Below are 26,279 nucleotides of genomic sequence, written 5' to 3'. Positions count from 1 at the left end.
GCATCCAGAGTACAACTATCAAATGTGCTTGGCTTGCTTAGACCTGGCCATACAGATTAGATGTGCACCAGACAAACATGGATATCAGTGGGACTGACTGACCATCTACTGTGTATAGGGCCACCTGACACTCCCCAATAGCAGATACTGGGGGGGGGGGGGGGTGGATAATGAGGAATCAACATGCTGGATCATATTGTTCATGGGGAGTAAGGCTGTGGCCAGAGGGATCTTGCTTTCTCCTTCCTCCCAGTTCAGGATATGTGCAATCCCAGATATATACAGTACATAGGGTTGGGATGAGTTGGATGTCGGCTGTACATGTGTTTGGCGGTGGGTTGTCGATTATATATGACCCCCTTTTGCCTTATTTATATGCATTATTATAACACACAGAGAAGGGTTTGCAAATATTGTATACAGTCTAAGGAATCCTCTGCACAGGGTGACCGTATATCCGGGACAAGAGTTTGGTTTGCTGTTCTGTTTTAATACTGTGGCCAAGGCAAAGTGGCTTTTTGGTGGACCCTTAACTCCTCTTCCAAGTCCAAAGGATGGCGTTCTCACCTTTCGTGTTCTTTGCACCTTTACCCAGAGTTTTCCTCTAAGACGTTCTAATTGTCTTCACTCTTCATTCCGACAAGTGACTTAGTGAATATTTGTTTCCATATTCTTAGACCACCTGGATACTTTTTAACCAAAACTGAAAGATATCATCCTGGAGCCTCCGAGTCCTACAGGTCCCCCAGTCCAGGTCCTGGACCAGTGGGAAGTTTATGAAGACACATCTGGAAGGAAATATTATGTGAATATCATCAGCAAGGAAAGATCCTGGAAACCTCCAAGGTCAATCCCACCAAAGACTGACACCAAGGTACCTGGATACTACTGTCAAAAGTAAAGTCTATAGTAAATAGAGATGAGCGAACAGTGGAATATTCGAGATTTGATATTTGTTTCGAGTAGAGCCTCAATATTCGACTACTCGATCGAATATCAAATCCCATTATAGTCTATGGGAAAAAATGCTAAAAATTCGAATAAAGGAGAGTCACCAAGTCCATGAGTATCAGGAGCAGAGTGTTTAGGAGGAGCGCTGTGCAGTTAAAGTGCATGGACCCCATTATAGTCTATGGGGTCCGTGCGCTTTAACTGCACAGCGCTTGCAGTTGCGCTGATAAAAAGTAAGCTCCTCGTAACAGCAAGCTGCAAGTTCTCCTGACTAGCAAGGATGAGCCTGTGGCAAATCAACGCTGCTTCTGCCGAAGGCTCTTCCTTGCTAGTCAGGAGAGCTGGCAGCTTGCTGTTACGAGGGAGCTGACTTTTTTGTCATAGGAATGCATTGACTAGCATTGATTGGCCGAATGCTGTACACTGGCCAATCAACGCTGGTCAATTAATTCCTATGAGAAAAAGTAAGCTCCCTCGTAACAGCAAGCTGCCAGCTCTCCCGACTAGCAAGGACGAGGCTGCTGCAGAACCAGCGTTGATTTGCCGAATGCTATATACTGTATAGCATTCAGGCAATCAACGCTAGTTCTGAATCGAATACTTACTGCGAATAGCGAGTAGTATTTGATCGAGTACAAATATTTCGAATACCGTCGTATTCGATCGAATACCTACTCGATCGAATACAACTCGCTCATCTCTAGTAAAGTATAGAATTATATAACTGCTTTATTTGGTCATTAGGTGACAATATGGTGCTAGTCTAGTCCATCACTTTTGGTTCTCGGAAGTCTGACCTCTGGGATTCCCAGGACTATGAGAATGGAGGGAACTTTCTAAGTTGTCCTTGTCCTATTTTATAAGACAGGAAGATTCCTTCAAGGAGTTTTATTATCTGAGTTGTACATGTAATGCTCCTGGCTTACACTGCATCACCTTGCACATAACTCACATTTGAAGGATCTAAAAATAAGAGTTAATGAAGTTTTCAAAGTCACACAATAAGTTACAAAACGGAGTTCCAAAGGGCACCACCATGATTTATAGAACGTTATGGTAGATATATGACTTCCTACAACATAAGGGGTTGTTCACACTACCCTTGTGAATGTCCATTGCTCTCATTCGTCAAAGGAAAAGAGCAATGGACTTTCCAAGCGATAGACTGATGTACAGACGAAGCCCCTCCATATGTGGCCATTCCCATTGACTTCGAACAACAAGCTTCCATCAGGTTGTTTAACATGAGAGTTCCGGGCTCCGTCCACCCTCTACAATTATTGTCCGTTGCTCTCATCCGCTGACGGGTGACGTTAATAACAGTATCTCTATTTACACACCAATATAGCTAAGCTCCTGTTCAGGTGAATGGGGACTAAGCTGCAGTAGCGTAGTACAGTCATTGGACAGTGTAAGGAGCATACAACAGTCCATCAATGGTGATGCCGTATGTCGGACCCCCATGATTCTCAGATTGATGACCTAATCTAAGGATAGACCATCAAAACAATTTCTTGGATAACCCCTTGAAGCCAAATGACCCAGTGTTGCAATCTGAATATGTAGTTATATGTTATATTCATGTGGTCTCCGCTTTGGATAATTTTTTACAAGGGTCTCCTCACAATAAACTGATCTCAAGGTATGTCCCTCTTCTGTTCAATTTCCCTGCAGCGCCTCCGCAGGAGCTATAGAGCATTACACATTTCCTATTGAAATCATTGCCTGTCCATATAATGAAGGGCGATGCCGGGTCCTCCAATAGGACAATCTATATGACCAGTCTTACTCTAGCAGATAGGGTCCTGAACTGTAACCCAGATTTCCATATTGCAATATATAAAAATGGGTTCACTATACGCAACAGTCCCTTTATGTCCTCTAGGTTTTTGCCTCCATCCCCCCAATTTACAACTATCAGCACATGTAGTAGTGTTAGGCATCGCTTGTACATCTGCTATTCACTAATAATACATCCTCACATTGTACAAATAGTAGTTACATGTAATATTTGGTGCCCTCTGCAGATGGCATCTTTGTGTTACGGGCTGTGTCTGCCTGGCATCTGGGCTCAGTGACCCTCAGTGATACATTATGTACCGCACTACCACGCTCATTATAAATAATTCAGGAAGGAAATGAACCAAGGTTACTCATGCATGGAAGGAAGTATGTTCAGCAGGGTATGGTGGGTTTTGTAATGGCAATGTTAGGAGCACAGATGGAGCTGATGTGCCAGGTACCAACATTTTTTTTTGTGCACTGATATAATTGAAATATAAAAACTGGTCCAATTGAAAACTGAAATTTTCCATATTTATAGAGCCATCATTGCTTTACTTTCCTCTGTGCATTAGCAAAATGCTGAAACAATTGTATGGGGTAACATTCTACAATGAAGGCTAAAATCAGATTAGCAGGGGTCCAATACTAGTCTCAGCAGAACAGATTTATGGGGGTATGACTCCCGACACCCTCACCATTCATCTGTTCTCTGTGGTTAATACACAGAGAATGGAGCAGGAAGCAGACAGCGCTGTTCTCTGTGTAGTGGCTAAATCAACTCATTGCAGATTAGAGTCTGTTCAAGGGAATATGATCTGATCTGCAGTACCAGGTCTGGCCACTAGACAGAGAACAGAGCTATCTGCTTCCTGCTCCATTCTCTATGTATCAACCATGGAGAACAGATGAATGGTGAGGGTGTCGGGAGTCATACCCCCATAAATCTGATATGAATTACTAATCATAAGAATATAAGAATAGATCACTAATATTTTTAATCCAGTAGTAGAGATGAGATAATCGCTTTGTAAAAAGGGTTCTAAAAAAATTTTCTAAAAAATTTTGGATTTGGCCGAACTCTAAATTTTTAGGGATCTTCACCCACAAATCGTTATTATATTATGGGGTTTCTTTAGATTAGGTTTTAGGTTTTCTGCAGATCTGGAGACCCATAAAGGTGTTGCTGGTGTGAAAGGTGCCGTGACGAAAAGTGAAACTGCAGGCAGCGAAGCAGAGAGAGGTAACTCCACCCAGAACCACAAAACCAAGCGGTGCTGAAGAGTCACGAGCATGATATAACCATATAGAATGCGTGCTTACTATATAGCAGGGCTGACTTTGACATGCGGTATCACATATGGTCATGTCACATTCTGTTATTTGTGGTCATAGATAGGAATGTTGGTGAAGCTTCCTTAAACTTCATTAATGCAGATAAAGAAACAGTTTTGCGAGAAATTCAGGTTTGTAACATCTGCACAGTTATGGTTAAAGGGGTTTTCCTATTAGAGTCAATGTTCCTCTATCTAGGATCGGGGAGAAGTGATACATCACTGGGGACCGACCACTGGCCTCTGAATTTTGTACTCTAGGGCCTGAAGAGGTCCAAGGATAGATGAATCAACTTTGTCCTGTGCATTCAGTTTGGAACAAACAAGGTCTGCCTGAGACAAATTTTCCCAGCAAAATTCATAAATTTTTGCAAAACAAATTTTGCAAGGCTCACCGATCACTAGCTGATTTTCTTCTAAAAATCAGGATCCTTGTGGTATGGAGCGTGGTCCTAAAGCTGGTATGCATCTCAGGATAAAACTAGGGGGCATTTTCCCTCTTCATTTCACCCTCACGAAACCACCACCACCAATGGATCCTCTATAGAAATGTGCATTGCTCCATGTAACATCACGCGTATGTTATATATTGCAACTATTGCTAAGAAGGAATTGGATTATTTACTTGCCATCATTGTATCTTATGCTTTTTTTTATACCAAGGCACTACCCCAGTCTCCAGAAGAGAAGTCGCCATCTTTACGAAATGCTGGTGCAGTACAGATGAGGGTCAAAAGTGCCAATTTACAACATGATCGACTGAGCCAGAGCAAATCGATGGTCCTTATTGATGCTGCAGAAGTGACAAAGCCGGTAGGAGAACAAACTAATACACTAATATAGATTACTAATACATTCTGATATCTTGAGTTTATGAAAAATTTCAAGGTGTCCCAAATTTGCAATATGGGAAAAATGCTTAGTTAATGCACCAGCCAACAACAGGAGCCAACAGTCACGTCTTGGATCTCGCCGTTCATGTATTGTGTACGTTATTTCTTCAAGTCTTCTTTCCGGTGCCTACCCTACATTTATACTGACAATGTTTATTGTTCTCAATGTCTCAGTGGCCACCATAGGTCCCGGTGTAAAGCGATGGCCACAGCATCATCCAACAGGGACCTAGTGGGTTTAGACAGGGATGAGTATCCTGAGAAAAGACAGAATCCAACAAGAAGTGTGCAAGAGCAATGGATCAGGGATTCATTTGTGAGGACCTACCAACATTTCAGATTTTGGTGTATAGCAAGTGTAGTGAAGAAAGGTGTGTGTGTGTGTGTGTGGGGGGGGGGGCAGTTTTCTCATTTTTGGGCACCTTGAAATACCGCCAGTGGAGAAAAGCAGGCTGTACAGGCAATACAGTTCAGAAGCAGCAGAACACAAGAATGGAGATGTTCTGCACTGCTCAAAGTTATGGACAAGGAACCTAAACTTGGAGTATTGCGGGGCTGCAAGTCGGTGCAGACAGGGTGACAGAGATACAAATAGAGTAACCTCTAGTGATTCAAAGTGTGCAGAGTGTCCGGTAGTAATCTGTCTTCACATTGTTGAGAGACTGTAATATTTCTAAATCAAGCATTAGCCTCTACACATATTAGGACAAGGATAGTCATGGAGATCCCAGGAGACTATGTGTGGGAGGAGAAGGAGACTTCCTTCCTACAGGTGTGACGATGAAGATATGATATCTACATTGTGTAAGTTATTACCTGTTTATGTTGAATGAGCCTTCTGACGTGTACTGTTGGAGAAATTTCAGTAAAAAGGAACATAAAGCAGTTGAGTGTCAATGGAGTCTTAAGTTTGTAGGAAGGCACCCAAATACTGTATAACACATAAGTCGTGGATTCCGATCAGCGATCGAGCAAATTTCACGATCGGGTTCGGGATCGGCTGAAAATGATCGGAAATAAGATTTTAAAATTGATCCTGAAATCTCAAGATTGGCTCAACCCTAGCCATGTTCCATGATATATCTGCACATACAAACACCTCCATGATAGGAGACAGAGTTACGAGTGTACATACAGATATGTCCTTCATTACCTCTCCCCTTGGTTCACCACGTTGTGGCCTCATATAAGCCGCTCTGTAACACATGATTTCCTGCTGCTCTGTTGGGAGTTGTGATGTTACACGTGTCTATATGCGGCCACAGAGTGGTTGTGATGTGATAATGAAGTTGTGATGATGTGTTGTATTTGTGGAAAGATAAGGAAGAAAGTTGCAGAGAGAATAGAGTGGACATCCAATATCTGTACCTGTACCCCAGGAGATTTTCACATGTGGGACCACCAGAGCTCCATTCGCCCAAAGATGGTCAAGCACATTAGCTTTTAATTGGCCAACATGGCAAATGGACGACTGTTGATGTGATATATAGATAGAAGATCATTAGAAGCCAATTTTTGTCCAGTAATTGATCTTGGTATCCCAAGACTCTAGCAGATCAGCCATGATGGAATTTGGTTAACTTTTGGCCCATCAACAGCCAACTTGCGCAGTGTTTTTTTTTTTTTTTTTTTTGGGGGGGGGCAGTTTACTTAATCTTAATGGTGGGATTGATCATAGGAACAAATGTCCAGGCTCATGGAACCCTTTGCATATGAATACTATCCCAAAAACAGTGACGCAACTAAGGGGGCTGGGGCGGTTGCAGCTGTGACCAAGCCCAGAAACCAAAGGGGTCCACAGGTCACCCTCACCACCTAAACTCCTTTCTGATTTCCATTAATGGCTGGCAATTTGTGCTTCATAAATGTATTCCCCCTGCCTTCTGGTGCACTGGAGTGAGAAGATTTATGATGAACAGACTTCCAGGGTCAGAAAGGAGAAAATTAACACTTTTTTGCATAAACAGCAGTTGGTCGGCAGTATATAGTCAAGGAGCTATTCTGTGGGTGAGACTGTGGCAAAAAAAGGGGGGTAATTACTATGTGGGGGCACTAACAGATGGGAACACTGGGAGGCTTGTTTGCACAGATATGGCATTCTGGGCTCAAAAAGATAAGGAAAGGTACATGGAAATGCTGCTAAGATGTATGGATGTGACTGAATAGCAACTAAGCCGGGGGTCCCAAGCTCAATCTTTTACACCGGACCTGAAAGTCTTTAGTTGTGCACCTGTGCAAAAAGTCCATTCAAACAATAAATGACGTAGCGTACTGAAAATTAACCAGCTGCTGCCCTATGACATGCTATTACATCAGGATGTTTATTTTTCTTGTTGACCTATAGTACATTGCAATGCAGAAACATTGCAATGTACTATAGTAATAATCATGAAAACTGGTGTTCATGTCTAACTATGGGATGGAGTGGAAATGTAAAAAAATAAATAAATAAATAAATAAAAATGCTGTAATCTATATAAAAATAAATAATAAATAAACAAATAGAACATTAAAAAGTTATTTTCTCAATATATATTTTTGGTAGCAGAATAATAATAATAATAATAATAATAATAATAATAATAATAATAATAATAAAATAATACAATACTACTACTACTACTACTACTACTACTAATAATAATAATAATAATAATAATACAATAACAATATATAATTCAACTATATATATATATATATATATATATATATATATATATATATATATATATATATTTGGTAGCAGAGTAATAATAATAATATAAAAAATAATAATAACAATATTAATGAAAAATACTAATAATACTAATAATAATAATAATCAGCCATGTTTGGGATTGATGCGGCCGTGTGGGATGAATACAGTTCAATTTTTAAAGTACGGATTGTTACGGACACATTAATACCAAAGATGACTATTCTTTAAAAAAAAAAAAAAAAAAAATGCAAAAAAACCTGAATCAGATTGTTGCGTGACGGCCGTCCGAACTCTAAAGTATACGACTTCATGAGCACTTTGCTAATGAATACTATCTCAAAAAGTTCACGCAACAACAACAAAAAAAAAGTGACTTCTGCCGTAACGTCCACGGCATTAAATACTATAATCCAAGTCCATTGTCACGGAATACATAAATACATAAAGTTACTTTTTAATTGGTAGCGCTTAGTTCCCGTTTGCTTGGCCGGCGATCTTTCCATTGACAGCCTTCGTTGACCAGGACAAATACCTTTCAAAAAAAAAAAAAAAAAAAGTTAAAAAGTTAAGTATATTTAATGAAGCCAAACCTATTTTATTGCCTGTGTTTAACAAAAGGCGCCCGGCTGCAGTTGTTTTTTTTGACAAGCATGAAAACATCACAGCGTGAGACTGCAAAAGGAATTATGTCGAGAAATTACAAGTGATCCATTTCGCAATGAATTATCCACCTCAATAGCCTGCAGAACTCAGCTACCAATTAACACCTACTTTATTACATGTTGGGATATACTTAATAACTTTCATGTGTTTCTGCACTATTACCTTGACGGATGCCTCTTGTACAATTAGGCATAATTGGCATATCAATATGCAAAAGTTAAAAAGATTAACCCTCTTAAAACTAATGAGCATTTCTGTATCCAGCTGCTAAATGAGACAAAATTAGCATTTTTCACTTTTGGATAGGATTTTATCATGCAGTTTTTCATTGTTGACATTACCTTGTTATATAAGTTCAGTTTTTTTTGCTTTTTTTTTTGGCAAAATATTCAGGACAATTAGCGGCAAATGAGTTTCAAGCTGCAAAGACCAAAAAAAAAAAACCCCAAAACTTATTTGCAACTAAGGATCAGGGTTGTCGCTGTCGCCCGCAATACCTGCGACATTATGGGAGATGGGACCGCTATGGAGTTCTGCCAGTTACATTGGAAGAGCGGAATGTTCTATTAGGAAGGAAACTTGACATGTTATTGCCGGGATCGGATGGCAGATGTAATGCATACACTGTTTAATTATTTTTGGCAAATGCACAATGTATTTTTCGATACAAATCGTCTGAGGTGGATTCGCAGCAACAAGCATTAATAGGATACCACGCTGCTTCCGAACATAGATCAAGGATTGATGGGCGGCTGCTCGGGTTTTAGGAGAACCCCCTGGTGTTGGCAGAGCTGTCACAGCCATTACTGAGAACAGGACTAGGACAGTTTATGGCCGTCAACAGTATGGCATAAATGTCATATAGTAATTCTAAATGGGTATTAGGATTGCCGTCATAATTATTTATAAGAGACATTTTCTGCATTGCGGCATAGAGGAGATTCATCACCGAACGGGGGTAGACGCATTTGTAACTGATGGTTGTTATTTTTTTGTTACTTTTTTTTTTAACATATGGAATAAGTCTATTGATTTGCAATTGCAAGGTTAAAGAGGTTCTGTAGGAATGATAATACGGATCACCTGCCCTTAGGATAGGTCACCGATATCAGATAGGGGGCGGTGTGACACTGATTGAAGGGGATTGCGGTGTTAGGACTGGTGTAGTAGCCTCTCCACTGCTTGCCTAGCACAGAAGGGTACATTGTATAGTGGCTGTGCTTGGTATTGCAGCTCAGCCCCATTCATTTGAATGGGACTGGGCTGCAACAATGCCCATGTGACCAATGAACGTCTGAGAAGAGGAAGTGAAGTTTAACCAAATACTCTTTAAATGGAGGCGCTTCTCGGTGTCCAACTTCACTGGTGATCATATTCCAGGAAAAAATATTTTCAAGGGATTGTCCAGAGAAATACTAGACCTTAACACAGGGGTAGGGAACGTACGGCTCTCCAGCTGTTGCAAAACTACAACTCCCAGCATGCATACTCGCTCTGCTGTTCTTGGACCTCCCATGGAAGTGATGGAGCATGTTGGGAGTTGTAGTTTCACAGCAGCTGGAGAGCCGAAGGTTCCCTATCCCTGCCTTAACACCTCCATTCCCTCCACCACCAGGTAACATGACAGAGAATGTCCACCCTCCTATGACATTGTTGGGATATTATGAATGGGTTTTCTTGCCAGAGAAGGGGCTGCTTAGAGTTCTGAGAACTGAGGCCCTTTGTCAGAACCCGACCAGAAATGGAGGTGTCGGTGAAACTTCTAAGACCTGAGACCTGGTTTTGAACTATGTATCACTTACTTGTTAGAAAAGTTACCTTGAAAAAAGATTGATCACAGAGTGTCCCCTAGGACACCCCAATGATCAGCTGCAATCTGCGGCACAGCCTGGCTATAGGTGTCCAGTTTCCCAGCAGCACCTCCACAGGGGAAATTAAGCATTACACATACTTACATTCAAATTAAGGACAGATCAGTACCCAACTAATCCTGAAAAACTCCTTTAATATAGGAAAGACTTTGTTCAGGATCTTCATCTCTTGAGTGGTTATGAAGGCTACGTCTAGTTTTGGAGGACCTATTCCTTCCTGAAATACAAGGTCACCTATTGAGTTCATTGCATTGTGTAATGCTTACATTGCCCTGTGGTGGTGCTGCCATGTCATTGCACAGATTTCATGAATTGCTGAAAGTCCTGAAAATGGACACTTCACAAGTAGCCTCTTGGCAAGGGACTATTATGGAAAGACCTAAGTGGAGAAGCCCTTCAAGTCTTTTCCTCCTCCCTTCTGTCCCAGTTGGTCAGTACAAGTCCTTTCCATCACAATACTTAATGAGATAAGTAAACCTTATACTATGTAAGGATGATCTTGTGCCCAAAGCAAGGAATGTTGTGGTTCTTTGGAGGAATATTTGTGGGTAAAGGACCTAGATATGGTTTGTTCTAGTATAAGATCTCAAACCTGAGATTAAAGTCCTAAATCACATTATATGATCTGAGTAGTTGTCCTAGTGCTTGTTCACATCATCATAAATACCCATCCAAGAGTCTGGCGCTTATTCCTCAGTCTGCTATCTAATACCTTGTACCCAAGAGCAGATTTTTCCTTCCTTCATTGTCAGTTTGTTGCAATTTCTATGGAAAGAGAATCCCAATAAATTCTCCGTTGATGAAGCAGTAATCGTTAACCCATTGGCAGATTAATTAACCTGTAGACTCAGTTCCCAAAACTTACTACATTGTATCTATAGACATCAACACATTTTTATGCTAGCATTGACATCTCGGTGTTACCAGCGGCGTAACTACCGCCGTAGCAGCAGAAGCCCTATATACTTATCGATCCTGGCAGGGGCCAGGATTGGTAAGTGACGGCGCGGGCCTCACAAGCACTATTATATATATATATATATATATATATATATATATATATATATATATATATACTGTATATATATATATATATATATATATATATATATATACAGTAGATACAGTACATATATATATATATATATATATATATATATATATATATATATAAAACGATCGGAGGCCGGGGTTAGGTAAGATAACATGAAAAACTGTGTTACTTACCTCTCCAGGCTCCAGGCAGGCTTTGGCCTACTTGCGTGACGTCATATGACCCGGGACGCAGGGCCCTGGTCACATGACGTCCCAGAAGATGGCTGACAGCAACGGATAATCCAGGGGAGTCGGGAGATAGGTAAGTAACAGTAGTTTGTTGATTGTATCCCTCTGGGTCTCCGATTATTATACTCTGGGGTCTGAAAAGACCCCAGAGTATAATAATTGTTCATGGGTGTCCACAGTGGGGCATAATACTGTGTACTGGGGCCAGTATGGGGACATAATACTGTGTACTGGGGCCAGTATGGGGACATAATACTGTGTACTGGGGCCAGTATGGGGACATAATACTGTGTACTGGGGCCAGTATGGAGACATAATACTGTGTACTGGGGCCAGTATGGGGACATAATACTGTGTACTGGGGCCAGTATGGGGACATAATACTGTGTACTGGGGCCAGTATGGGGACATAATACTGTGTACTGGGGCCAGTATGGAGACATAATACTGTGTACTGGGGCCAGTATGGGGACATAATACTGTGTACTGGGGCCAGTATGGAGACATAATACTGTGTACTGGGGCCAGTATGGGGACATAATACTGTGTACTGGGGCCAGTATGGGGACATAATACTGTGTACTGGGGCCAGTATGGGGACATAATACTGTGTACTGGGGCCAGTATGGGGACATAATACTGTGTACTGGGGCCAGTATGCAACATAATACTGTGTGCTGGGGCTAATATAGGATATTATAGTGTGCGCAGAAATGTGTGCGGGGGGGGGGGGGGGGGCATGTCAAAAGTTCGCCATGGGGCCCCACCATTCCTATTTACGCCACTGGGTGTTACCATTCTCTTTTCCATAGGGCTATGCCCGAATGCTCTTGTGGTGTCCAATCATCTAGGTGAATGGTAACATCCACTTGTCCACTTGGGCTACATACAGTCTTTTTGTGAAATAGGGACTCACAGGCGATGTCTCATCTGATCGTGGTTATTTTTCCTTTCCTTCTCTATCTGGCCCACGGCGACTTTCTATGATGACTGCAGAGTTTGCTACTGGGACATCTTTGGCCCTTCACTTCTGCAGCCACTCCCAGCCTTTGTAGTTGCAAAAATAAATTCAGACCCCACATTGACCCTAAATTAACTCAAAACTCCAAACACTGCAGACCAAACGACGTAATAAAAATAGACCTAAGAAGAAATATAACCTCCTTCCTAAACAACAACAGACCTCAGACCACTAAAACACCACAGTCCTCAGACCGGACAAAAAACAGATTCTCTAAATAAACAGACCCAGACCAGACCTACTAAATAAATGCAGACCACAGACTCAATTAATACACAGATAGGGTAGTCCTCAAGATTAAGTTCAGATCCCAAGCAACATAAACACAAATCATAGACCAGACCCCTAAACTAATACTGTACATACTCCAGGTGAGACCTCCAAAATAAATTCAGACCCTAGACCCAGAGCAAACCCACCAATCCAGTACAGATCCCATAAACATACATGGCAGCTCACGCTCTCTTTGCTGCTCTTCTCTTTGGACCTACAAAGATATGGTCATGTGACTACACTGGAACAGGTAATTTTGCAGGTTCTGCTCATCATTCTATAAAGCAGTTTTGTGGTAGTTCTTGTCACTATATACGGCTATATTCAGCAACATAAACACAATAAACCGGCAATGTGAGTCAAGGTGATAGTAAAGGTCATGAATTGGATGAATGAATCCTTAAAGGGGCTAAACATATTGCTGACCTATCCTAAAGATAGGTGACTAATAAAAAATTTGCGAGGATCGGACTCCCCCATCCATCAGCTGTTCTCAGCAGCTTATACACAGAAAATAGAGCAGGAATCAGACAGCGCTGTTCTCTACATAGTCGCCAGATCAGCTCACAATCATTTAAATGGGACCTAAGCTGCAGTAACTCAGAGCTGTCTGCTCCCTGCTCTATTCTCTGTGCATCAGATGCTGGGAATGGCTGATTGATGGGGGTGCTGAGTGACAGATATGATATTACCCCACATAGGATAGGGGATAATTTACAGATTAGTAGGGGTCCGACTGTTAAGACTCCCACTGATTAGAAAAATGGGGGATCCTCTATTCTAAATGGAGTGTTTGTCGGGCAGCACTCCATTCATTTCAATGAAAATGCCAGTGATATCTGACGTAAATTTGTTTCTGGTAGGGTTGAGCCGATCTTGAGATTTCAGGATCATTTTTAAAATCCGATTTTCGATCATTTACTAGCCGATCCCGATCGTGAAATTTGCTCGATCGCCGATTGGGACCCGATCTTTCCCAATTCCGATCGCTCAACTCCAGATCTAAGTCATGAATTGATGAGGGTTGAGCCGATCTTGAGAATTCAGGATCATTTTTAAAATCCGATTTTCAATCATTTACTAGTTGATCCCGATTGTGCAATTTGCTTGATCGCCAATTGGGATCCGATCTTTCCCGATCCCAATCGCTCAACTCTAGATGTAAGTCATGAATTGATGAGGGTTGAGCCGATCTTGAGATTTCAGGATCATTTTTAAAATCCAATTTTCGATCATTTTCTAGCCAATCCTGATCGTCAAATTTGCTCGATCGCCGATCAAGATCCGATCTTTCCCGATCGTTCAACCCTAGTTTCTGGTGCTCCCATTGAAATGAATAGAGTGCACATGATGCCCGATCACATCTCCATTCTGATCCAATAGCCATAATCGTCTTTGTAGCAAAACCCCTTTAAGCTTGATTCTAGGTTACACCTAAAAGTTCAATGTGACCACATCAGAGGCGAGCCAACCTTTCCTCTTACTTGTCACCCCAATATCATCGGCTCGGCGGAGAATGTTTTTGTTTTCCGGAGATGACTGCCGCCACATTCTCGATGACAATCCCCTCAGCTGTGAAAGGATCATTACCTTGCAAGACTCTAGTTCGGATGGCCAGACGTATCCGTCGCCTGATATCAGCTGCAGTATCTCAGCGTGCCCGGACACCTTAAATTAGGTAAATTTACCGACAAAATCCTACATGGCGTACATCTGTTCCATTTTAATAAACAATTCTCCGCCGTGTCTAGTGAGTGCTCTTCCCCTCACAAATATTTCTTCGATTCTTTTTGCCCTCTTTATGATGAATTATAAAGAAGACTATAATAGTAATTTTATGCTAAACAAAAGCATAATTAAGCACTTAATATGAAAACCTAGTTACACCACGCAATTATAAAAGTAACGCTATCTGCCCACAGAAAGGAGATAAATGGCACAAGACTAGCATAGCTGATGTTATCGCAAATTATTTTTTGTCAAATTTATTTTTAATACTCCCTGTTAAACGTTTTGTATCCCCAGTCTGCAATAAAAAATATTAAATACGTTCCTTAATCTGCTCTATATTGGTATTGTTTTATGGATCACTACTATGTGTCCTTTATAAGCAGGACAGAAAAATGATACTGTTGTTTTAGAATATTAAACATTGCAAATGATGCAGTTACTCAATAAGGATCCGGCAGATGCTGGGAAGGAGCTGGGAGCGAAATGAATGGAGCAGTGTAAGGGGCAGGGGCTTATATGGGAGATGCAAAGTGGTGGATCGTGGGGTCGGTTCACTTCAAGGGGTTGGTACTTATGGCCTTAGGACAGGTCAGTAATATCGGATTGTGGGGTTTGCTGAAGCTGCTGGGTTTGCAGAGTGGAAGTAGCTTGTAGCTCTGTACACTGTGTTATGGCCGTGCTAAAGGGCTTCTGATCAGCTCTCATTCAAGTCAATAAGAGCTGAATTGCAATAGCGTAATATGACCACTACACAGTGTACAGAGCTGTCTGCTTGTGACTCTATACACTGTGCAGATTCAGTGGCCACAACAGCTGATCAGTAGGGTTGAGCGATCAAGATCGGGAAAGATCGTATTCCGATCGGTGATTGAGCAAATTTCACGACTGCGATCAGGATCGGCTGGAAAATTATCGAAAATCGGATTTTGAAATCTCAAGATTGGCTCAACCCTACTGTATATATAATATACAGTCCTATGAAAAAGTTTGGGCACCCCTATTAATCTTAATCATTTTTTGTTCTAAATATTTTGGTGTTTGCAACAGCCATTTCAGTTTGATATATCTAATAACTGATGGACACAGTAATATTTCAGGATTGAAATGAGGTTTATTGTACTAACAGAAAATGTGCAATATGCATTAAACCAAAATTTGACCGGTGCAAAAGTATGGGCACCCTTATCATTTTATTGATTTGAATTCCCCTAACTACTTTTTACTGACTTACTGAAGCACAAAATTGGTTTTGTAACCTCAGTGAGCTTTGAACTTCATAACCAGGTGTATCCAATCATGAGAAAAGGTATTTATCTACTAAAGGATCTACTAAATATTAATGTCACTTTTCTGTTGAGGTGCCCATACTTTTGCACCGGTCAAATTTTGGTTTAATGCATATTGCACATTTTCTGTTAGTACAATAAACCTCATTTCAATCCTGAAATATTACTGTGTCCATCAGTTATTAGATATATCAAACTGAAATGGCTGTTATAAACACCAAAATATTTAGAACTAAAAATGATTAAGATTAATAGGGGTGCCCAAACTTTTTCATAGGACTGTACATTTAGGGTTGAGCGATCAGGATCGGGAAAGATCGGATTCCGATCGGCGATCGAGCAAATTTCACAATCAGGATCGGCTGAAAAATGATCAGAAATCGGATTTTAAAATCGATCCTGAAATATCAAGATCGGCTCAACCCTAGTCATTAAGTGTAGCTTATGAGATAGAGCATTAAATGTTAAGTCTAAAGCCTGGTTCACATCTGCATTTGGTATTTCATTCGGGGACTACACTTGGGGACCCTCCGAACGGAAACCTATATGCATTAAAAAGCGGTTAGCTAAGAAACCACGCAGACCTCATAGACTAATAATGGGTTTCCGCTGGGTGTCCGTACTACAAGCAATGTTTTGTGCAGAAACCGATCGGAAACCACATGGACTTCATTACAGTTTATGGGGTCTGTGTGGTTCCTTAGTTAACCGCTTTGCAATGCGTATAGGTCTCCGTTCGGAGCGTCTCAAAGTTAAATTTTTGAATGGAACACCAAACTTAGATGTGGACCGGGCCTTAGACAACCTCTTCAAAACCACCTATAGGCTGAGGCCCCACGTTGCAAAAACACAGCTTTTTGTGTTGCAGATTCCCCACATATATAGTGGGGATTCGCTCAGGTAGATGCTTGTAGCAGTGCAGGAAACAGGGACACAGACACTGGGTTGCACACAAGTTCAAGCTTTATTCACTTTTAGTGCATACACTGCCTTTGCAAAGGCACAAATAGCAAAAAAACAAACACCTACTCGGCTGAGAACTGACTTAAACATAGGAACGCTTTTTCCTGACTATACAGGAAACTGGCGACCAGTCTCCCACCTTGGCAACAACAACGAGTGGCACAGTACCTGCTCTGTAGGTTTGGTAAGGAGAGATCAGCTCTGTCAGTGTGGTGCCGCCCTGCTAGTCTTCACACTCAGACTGTTATTAGGGCATGATTAGTCAGCTGACCTCCCTGGTGTGAGTCTTTACCATACACCCTTTAGGTGCCTGGCTGGAATGTACCTGTCTTCCCAGACCACACCCTTCACTCTCTCACAATATATATAAAGTTCTTATATTTCTACCTTCTGCTTAATCCACTCCTGACTTTAGCTCAAAAAACCACAACAAAATTTGCAAAAAAACTGCTGTGTTACTGCAACATGTGGCCTTAGCCATATGCAGGTGCTAGATGATAGAGATAGATAGATCGATAGATAGATAGATAGATAGATAGATAGATAGATAGGAGATAGATAGATAGATAGATAGATAGATAGATAGATAGGAGATAGATAGATAGATAGATAGATAGATAGATAGATAGATAGATAGGCCTGGTATTGCAATTCAGAATTGTACAAAGTCACAGCCTCAGACAGAAATGTAAACTCTGTTTTATAATTTTAATATTAGCAGGAGAAAAACTATGCACCACCTTCCACTGTCAGAAAGGAAAAAAAAAAACACATTTTAATGCCAAAAGGAGCAGGTGGCACAAAAGGGGGTAAGACAGCACCGACCGGGGACAGGAGTGATGGGAAGCTTGTGTGTACAGATGTGACGTGAACAAGTCTCTATGGTGGTCTGGGCCCAGATACCAAAGGAATGTGACCATATTGGTGTTTGTTTCTCAAAATCTATTCAGCCGTTCCACAGATATAAGCCCTGTTAGTGTTAATTCAATTTACGGTATGCTATCCAAGTGGGTGTTATCACTACCTGACACACAACATGTCAAGGGGCTACCAGAGAAGCCAAAGTGTTACCGCCCATTTACCTAGTAAATCCTATTTTACATTAATAGTAACAGGGCTTATATCGTTGGAATAGCTGAACAGATTTGGTTAAATAAACCACTAACATTCTCAGTGCTTATCAGATGATGGCTGTCACTGAGTTTAGTAGGCCAGCTAAATTTACCTAACATACAATATAACTGTAAATATCCTATAAGCGTAATATCTATTCTTTAACACCATGACCTATTTCAAGTGTCCTGTGCGGAGCAATATCTTATCTCTGGGATGGGCAGAACTTTGTTTTTCTGATACAGAGTAACAAATCCTCTGGTGATTAAGATGTATCAAAGCTTTCGTATCAGATGTATCACTCCATGGCCATATTTAATGAATCTGTCGCAACATACATGACTGCCATGAACGTTCACACAAGCTAAAACTATGTCGCCTTTTTTTAATGTCGGGGTCTGTGTGAAGCAGACGTGAGATTATTTTTTCGCATTTATGTCTTTTTTGTGCATTTTTTTAAGTCACCTTTCATAGATCATCACACCAGAGAGGTCATACCTATTTGTGTAGACATCTTCAACAGCACCATGTTAGTCATAAATGTGCAAGTAAACTGCAACAAACAGCCATAGGGACTTGCAGTCGTTCATACATTTGCGAAACATGGCAGCCGAGTATGATATAAAAACCGTGCAATGCCATTGTATTTACATGGGCTACAATGTTTTATTGTGATGTGTTTTAAGTCACTTTACAGCTTGTTCAGGTTTGTTGGTTCACATATACAGCTTTTACACTTAATTCTACATAGAAGGTTCTTAAAGTGATTCTTTCAGGTCTCTCCCTTTGAAAGCATAGAATAGAGGGGAAAATCCTGAGCTCGGGGATATATAGTTTTTTATGGTTTGATTCAGTATTTTCATGTAAAAAGCTGTTGAGAATGATAAGCCTGTGAGTCCTGCTTCCCCCGCCTACTCAGTGATTGATAGGGAGTACCACATAGTGTGGGCGGGGCAGGATCAGGACTCACAGGCTTATCATTCTCAATAGCTTTTTACATGAAAACACTGAATCAAATCATAGAAAACTATATATCCTCGAACTCAGCATCTCATCCTCTATCGTATGGTGCCCTTAGGGTGCATTCACACTGAGTAAACGCTAGCTTATTTTGTAGAGTAAAATTACACTTGTAAATTTTGCTATCCCATTGACTTCAATGATATTTTTTTACAAGTGTAAAAATACGCCTGTAAAAAATACGCCTGTAAAAATACGCCTGTAAAATGTCATTGAAGTCAATGGGATAGCAAAATTTACAAGTGTAATTTTACTCTACAAAATAAGCTAGCGTTTACTCAGTGTGAATGCACCCTTAGATAGGACACCTGAGAGATCCCATTTAAAATTAAAAGTGCTCTCCACCCATGACCAATATGCACTTACCTTAAAGGAGATATACCAGCAGACAGATAAATGCAGAAAAGCTAATTGCTATGCTCACAGGTTTGTGATTCAACAGGTACCTAATAGTGTCATGAATGGGAACTTGAAATAACTTGTTCAAAAGTGGAAACCATATGGTAAATGAAGAGAGTCTGTCACCAGAAAACTTGATCTCAGGTCAAACATAGCCCAATGAGTTTCATTTTCATATTTTAAAAATTAGTAGGGTGCTTCTAGCACATCCAGTGGTTGTGTGTCCATCTGTTGGGCATTTTCCTATCAATTTGTGATTATGTGTTAAATTTGTTTCATGAGAAATTGGAGAATTTAACCAAATTAAAGCTAAGATAACCACGGACACATCTATAATCTTTATATACATTGTATTGAGCTCAATAATAATACTGTATACTGTATACTCCTGAGCTCCCTCTAGTGGTGGCTGCTAGTGGCCAGAATTTAACTTTCTAACTGTAACTTTACAATAGATTTGTAGATACTTTTGTACAAGTAATTTTTTTCTGAAAGGGTCTTAAATTTTCTATTGGGAGAGATTTTGATAGTAAAAATATGACAGATCCTCTATATCGTGCAGTAGAAATGTCATTCTTGGGCAGGGGTCTATCCAAAGGCTCATGGGCCGTGGGTCCCCGTTGCATAACTTCACCTCACCAGCCTGTCTCATCTGTACATTGTAGCTAAATTTATAATTCTATTTCCTCCTCTTCAAACCCTAAAGAATAATAAATGGAGGCCCAGGGACGGTGCAGATAATGATGATACTCACCTTCCTTCACTTCTCCTGGTACACCGCCATCCAGTGTGCATTCCTCGACATCATTGGTCATCTTTGGGCTGCTTATGTGACCTCATAGCCTTCTGATGGGGCCTCAGTCATCATGTGCCAACATCAATGAGCTTTCACACAAGTGCCATGGTATTGTTACTTATGTGACCACTCAGTAGTAACCCCCTGGACCTGTGGCATCAGAGAAGACACCTGACAATGGTGTAATGGTGTAGAATGGGCATCAGATGCCATAAAACAGCCAGTTTTATGGGGGGTGTGGAAAAGTGACTATTTGTGTTTATCATTCTTCAGCACCTTCTGTGTCTCAGCTTATTATACTCTAGAACCGTGATGGCGAACCTATGGCATGGGTGCCAGAGGTGTCACTCAGAGCCCTCTCTTTGGGCACCCATCTTTGGAACAGATTATACTGTGTGGGGGCCACTGTGCAGCAGATTATACTGTGTGGAGGCCACTGTGCAGCAGATTATACTGTGTGGAGGCCACTGTGCAGCAGATTATACTGTGTGGGGGCCACTGTGCAGCAGATTATACTGTGTGGGGGCCACTGTGCAGCAGATTATACTTTGTGGAGGCCACTGTGCAGCAGATAATACTGTGTGGAGGCCACTGTGCAGCAGATTATACTGTGTGGAGGCCACTGTGCAGCAGATTATACTGTGTGGGGGCCACTGTGCAGCAGATTATACTTTGTGGAGACCACTGTGCAGCAGATTATACTTTGTGGAGGCCACTGTGCAGCAGATTATACTGTGTGGAGGCCACTGTGCAGCAGATTATACTTTGTGGAGGCCACTGTGCAGCAGATTATACTTTGTGGAGACCACTGTGCAGCAGATTATACTTTGTGGAGGCCACTGTGCAGCAGATAATACTGTGTGGAGGCCACTGTGCAGCAGATTATACTGTGTGCGGGCCACTGTGCAGCAGATTATACTGTGTGGGGGCCACTGTGCAGCAGATTATACTTTGTGGAGGCCACTGTGCAGCAGATTATACTGTGTGCGGGCCACTGTGCAGCAGATTATACTTTGTGGGGGTCGCTGTGCAGCAGATTATACTGTGTGGAGGTCACTGTGCAGCAGATTATACTTTGTGGAGGCCACTGTGAAGCAGTTTGGACTGTGCGGAGTTCACAGTAGAGCAGAAAGCTCTATAAAGCCCTATTCACATGATCATATTTTGCAAGTCCGTAATTGTCTGCAATTGTGGATCCACACATTATTAAGGTTAAATTCCTGTGTTGGCACTTTGTGATAAATTAGTGAGTTTTGGGTTGCTCTCTGGGCACTCAGTCTCTAAAAGGTTCTCCATCACTGCTCTAGAATCTGAGAAGTCCCCAAAATATAGTAAACAAAAAGAAAAACACTTGAAAAAGGGACCAGGGTGTCCCGTAACGCGTAGTGATGAAGATCCCTGTTTGTGATTTTTAAATAAAGGCGATTATTCAACTATCCTGAGGGTAAGCGCGGATCTTTTACTTCTTAACTCATACTGTGGCAAATAGAGTTTATATGAAGTTGGTCCTACTTTTCTGGCCAAAATATAGTAAGTATTTTTTATTGGAAAATCCCCAAAATTTAAGATTTGACTAAACCCAAAATTTTGGGAAAATGTTTACCCTAACTCAGCTTGTTATGAACAAGTTCACTCACGCCTTCTCTTAGTGAAGGTGACCTGTGGGCCCCTCTGACTTATGGGCCCGGAGGCAGCTTCTACCACCGACCCTTGAACGAGGTCTTAACCAAGCCACAAAAAGGCGCGACACAACCAGCTCCGAGACCTCCAGTCGACATTCAGCCGGTCCACGGTCACCTCTGCCACCGTTCATTCCATCTAATTTCTAATTACTTTCCGAGGAAAAAGGTTTGAGCAGAACAAATTCCTTTTGTAATCTACTGGTGATTGAAAACTGTCTTCCATCTGAATACAATGGAATTGTTTTTATTTGTTCAAGTTAGCCTCCGATAAGTAATTTAAATCAAAAACTCCTAACCTTGTTAGCATCTGGACTGATTTCCATAATAACAACCCCTTCAGAACCTACAAAGTGATGAATAATTGACAACAAATGAAATGTTTTGATAGTTGTCGGCACAAAGCATGTTTAATGTTTTGTGTTGCTTCCTAGCTAATTATGTAGATGACACATTTGTCAGACCCTGACTGCCATTAGAAATGTGTTTCCAGAGGGGAGAGAAGCGGGCTATTCATGGAGTAATTAACTGCAATGCTCAATGACCTGTGAGAGATTCAAATGGCTGCCAGTTCAGACACTGTTTTGTTACAGAAGCAGAGGGGTAATTAAAATTCCGAATTACAGTGCTATGATGAAGCATTTGTTTGTTGACAGTATACTTTTCCTCTAGTTTGTTAATTCTTTTTTAAATGGCTTCTAATCCATTTTTATAGCTTTACGAGTTGTGTGTTTGAATATTTACTGACAACTAATATGATGGTAAATGGGTTTTAGATGAGGCGCTACTTTTACAATAACGCGGGGTAGGTAGGGAGGGGATTCGAACCGACAGACGCACGGTGGTGTGGTTGCATCGTGACGTTTTTTCATTTGGTTTTTAGGGGGGGGGATCCAAAGTGGGTGGGGAAGCGTAGTTTGTTACATTTTATCAGTGCTCATCTTCTATACAGATGTAACTTTTGGCGTGGAACTCAACTGTTGCTGTCACTGGTAGCGTTAGTGCTATACAAAGTATCAGAACACAAAGTCCATTGGGTAATGGCAACATGTGTAGTGTCCTGTCATACAAGGTGCACATACTGTGGTAGCAAAGTTTAATATGACAATGATAACATGCTGTGGTGTGATATATTGTCACAGAATCCAATAAAAGCCATTGGAAAAGTTGGATTCATGTTGTGCACCACAGTGTAATTAAAGGGAATATGCAGGAATTTCCAAAATTCCGGAGGTCCTGGGATAGAACTGGTGATGTATGTCAGTGGTCTCATGCATCGACGGACCCCGGAGCGCCAGTGACAGATGAGTATGATTTTTTATTTTAATTTTTTTATGTTTTAGCTCCTGCAGGATTTGTGAAATTTCTGGGCAACCCCTTTAAGGTGTTCAGTGTAGAGTTACATCCAGTGCCCATGTAAAAGCATACAAATGTCTCCAATAGGGATGAGTGAATTGGTTTGTAGCAAATTTTCCAAAATTTCAGGTTTGGTGCGCCTCCCACAGATTATTATTGTACTTTAGGGTCTCTTTAGACCCCAGAATATAATAACTGGAGGCTCAGGGGAGATGCAAATAATGAACGTTCAGAGTCACCTTTCCGCACCACTCCGACGCCCCCAACACCAGATTATTAGTTCAAGCTGAACATGTCAAGTTTGAACCGAAACTTATGGGCAAACTTATAGAAAAAAAAAATAGTTACAAAATGTATCTTGTAAGGGTCGCCCATCACCGGTCTCCGCCCTTACCTTTGGACATCACTCACAACTTTATAGGGATGTGATGGGATTCTCTGTCAGCTACCATATACATTACTAACCTCTGTCCGCTACTTTGTCTGCGGGTTGTTGGTGACGATGATCCACCTATATTGAGCAAATTTCTGCCATCAATGGTTTGCTTGCTCCGGCGTTTCGTCAGCTCTTAAGCTGTCCTGCGGCTGAACTTGTTCGCGCTGTGCCCGTGATTGTTCTGGCATCTCAGCAGCTCACTGGGACACTATATACTGAGCGTGTTGTTGGCGCCGATGATCCACCTCAGCTCTGCTTGAGAACTCTGTTGACTTCTGGCTACCTTCATAGCTCTTGTTGTTTTAGATTTTCTTTTTCCCAGCATGTTTAAAAGTAGCAAACTGTCAATTTGGATTAAAGGTGTTTTCCCATCCAGTGTGTCAGCATGCTGCCTGGAGCAGATCATATAATATGCAGATGCATGTACACAATGGACTGAGCGTTAGCTGAGTGTTTATATAGAGAGATAACAGACCTGGGACCTGAGATAAGCTGCTGCAAGAGCAGTGTAATATAGTATGTGAACATAAATTCATAACAGTTGTGAAACCATGTCATTTACCTATGTGTTAATGGAGGTTACAAACTATCTATGTCCCAAATTTCATTCAAATCCGTTCAACCGTTTTTGCATGATTGAGGCAAAACACACAAACTTTCACATTTATAATATTAGTAGGAAAACCATTTGATGGGCACAAAAAAAATCAATACAAGGATGTTCACAGTTACCGATTTATGATACAAATTCACAACATTATAGCGACATGCTAGTAAAACTCTCCAGAACTGTACTGCAGATGATAACTGGGTGGGTACAAATAAGGGCATACACATGTGTCCACACTTAACTGATCTCTAGTTTGGTCATGAAACCAATTCAACGCAATATCACAACAAAACCCTTGAAATGCTACAAATCACACCCTATTGAATGGCTGCCTATAGATATCAACAAGTTAAGTAGCATGTCACTGTGTGACAATGTATCATAAAATGTTGTTTTTAGAAAATCAGCTAAAACTTATACGTATGTGTCCATCCAAGAGAGTAGGTAAGGGATGAACTATCTGCAGCTTAAAGAACTCTTGACAGAGTATCAAAAAAAAAATCATGTTTTTTTTTTTTGCAAAGCTGGTCATCTTGCTCTAATATTGCAGACCAAGATGAAAGGGACTATATATTCAATGTAGATTTTGATGCTCAAGTGACCTTATCATATGTTGGATAATGTGCACTCCCATACAGTTGGCTAAATTAGAATTCTATACTGTGTCATCACCATCTTACTTGCAAATAGAATATATTATACAGTATCAGACATTGCCTTAGATAGATACGGAATGGTCAAACAGAGGAAAACACCCTGCAAGTGCACTGGGGGCGGGGCCTGATTTGTCAGATTTACCTACAGATATCTGCAAAGTAAAGTAGAGGCTGAAAATGTGAGTGGTTCAAAAGGAAGCATTGAGCAGTGATATCAGGGACGAGAGAGAACTTGTGGCAAATATGCCAAATCAGGCCCCGCCCCCATTGCACTTGCATGCTCATATGATTATTCATAAATAGATGAATATCTCTGCATTGCTGGCGGCCAGAAAGGTATGTTTCTGCTCCTATTAAAGGCACCTTCATGGTACTATTATTGTTTGGGAAGGCATTTTGGACTTGATAGAATCCCTTTAATAAAATGTAATAAAGCTATTAAAAAGGCAACAAATACAATAAATAATAAACACATTTATTCCATAAAATTTATATTTATAGAATACAAGTGGAAAAAATAAATACATAAAGGTCTCAATCCACAGAATTCAGACTTCAAATATTGTAAAATAAAATAAAAAACACAAAATAATGAAGAAATTTATTTTTTTAATTATCCACTAATTTAAAAAAAAACAAACAGCTAAAACATCAAGATATATCTATGCAAATGGTGCTATTAAATAATAAAATGCATCCTTACATTTTGTACTATATGTACAGTACATAGAATAGATGGGAAAAAATGATGTCTGGCAAGAGACAGTAAGGCAAAAAAAAAAAAAAAAAAATTCTCAAGACCAAAATTGAGCATATTCTTCCTTTGAACTAGGCCCAGATTTGCAGTCCTGCAGCTCAGCCACTACACAGTGTGTATGGAGCCTTCAGATTTCAGGTCTATACACTATATAGTTCCAGTGGGGGAGGCAGATAAGGACAATAATCTGCGGGGGCCCAGGGTGTTAGACCCCTACAAATCTCCTAGGCACCTAGGCCCTCCAAACCTCTATGACACCCAAATGTGTATATATATATATATATATATATATATATATATATATATATATTTATTTATAGTTTTTTGAGCTAAAGCCAGAATGGCAAATAGGAAGGAAGAAATTTCTACTCCTTCTACTTCCTTACTTCCTCTTCCTGTTGTATCTATCTTGGCTTTGGTTTAAAAATAGCATCAAAATCTGCAGTGGTACCGTATATACTCGAGTATAAGCCAAATTTTTCAGCACATTTTTTGTGCTGAAAAAGCCCACCTCGGCTTATACTCGAGTCAAGCAAAAAAATAAAATAAAAAATAATAATAATAATAATAATAATAATAATAATATATATATATATATATATATATATGTATATATATATATATATATATATATATATATTTGGAGGGGGGGGTCTATGACTAGCTGCAATAGTGATGTATAGAATCTCCTATAAAATAGTGAAAAA

General features: G+C 40.6%; 1 protein-coding gene across 1 annotated transcript in view; it reads left to right on the top strand.

Annotated features, from left to right (window-relative positions):
- Positions 1 to 727: 727 nt before the first annotated feature.
- ARHGAP15 (Rho GTPase activating protein 15) overlaps positions 728 to 26,279 on the top strand; it is a 381,433-nt gene continuing 355,881 nt past the window's right edge. The window contains exons 1-2 of the mRNA XM_075284535.1: positions 728 to 874; positions 4,731 to 4,880. Of these exons, the coding sequence (XP_075140636.1) occupies positions 4,791 to 4,880 (90 nt within the window). The 5' untranslated portion in view covers positions 728 to 874; positions 4,731 to 4,790. The remainder of the gene's footprint in view (positions 875 to 4,730; positions 4,881 to 26,279) is intronic.

The sequence above is a fragment of the Leptodactylus fuscus genome, chromosome 8 (genome assembly GCF_031893055.1).
Source record: "Leptodactylus fuscus isolate aLepFus1 chromosome 8, aLepFus1.hap2, whole genome shotgun sequence".
In the NCBI taxonomy this organism is placed as follows: Eukaryota; Metazoa; Chordata; class Amphibia; order Anura; family Leptodactylidae; genus Leptodactylus; species Leptodactylus fuscus.
This window is presented reverse-complemented; position numbering and strand designations above follow the sequence as displayed.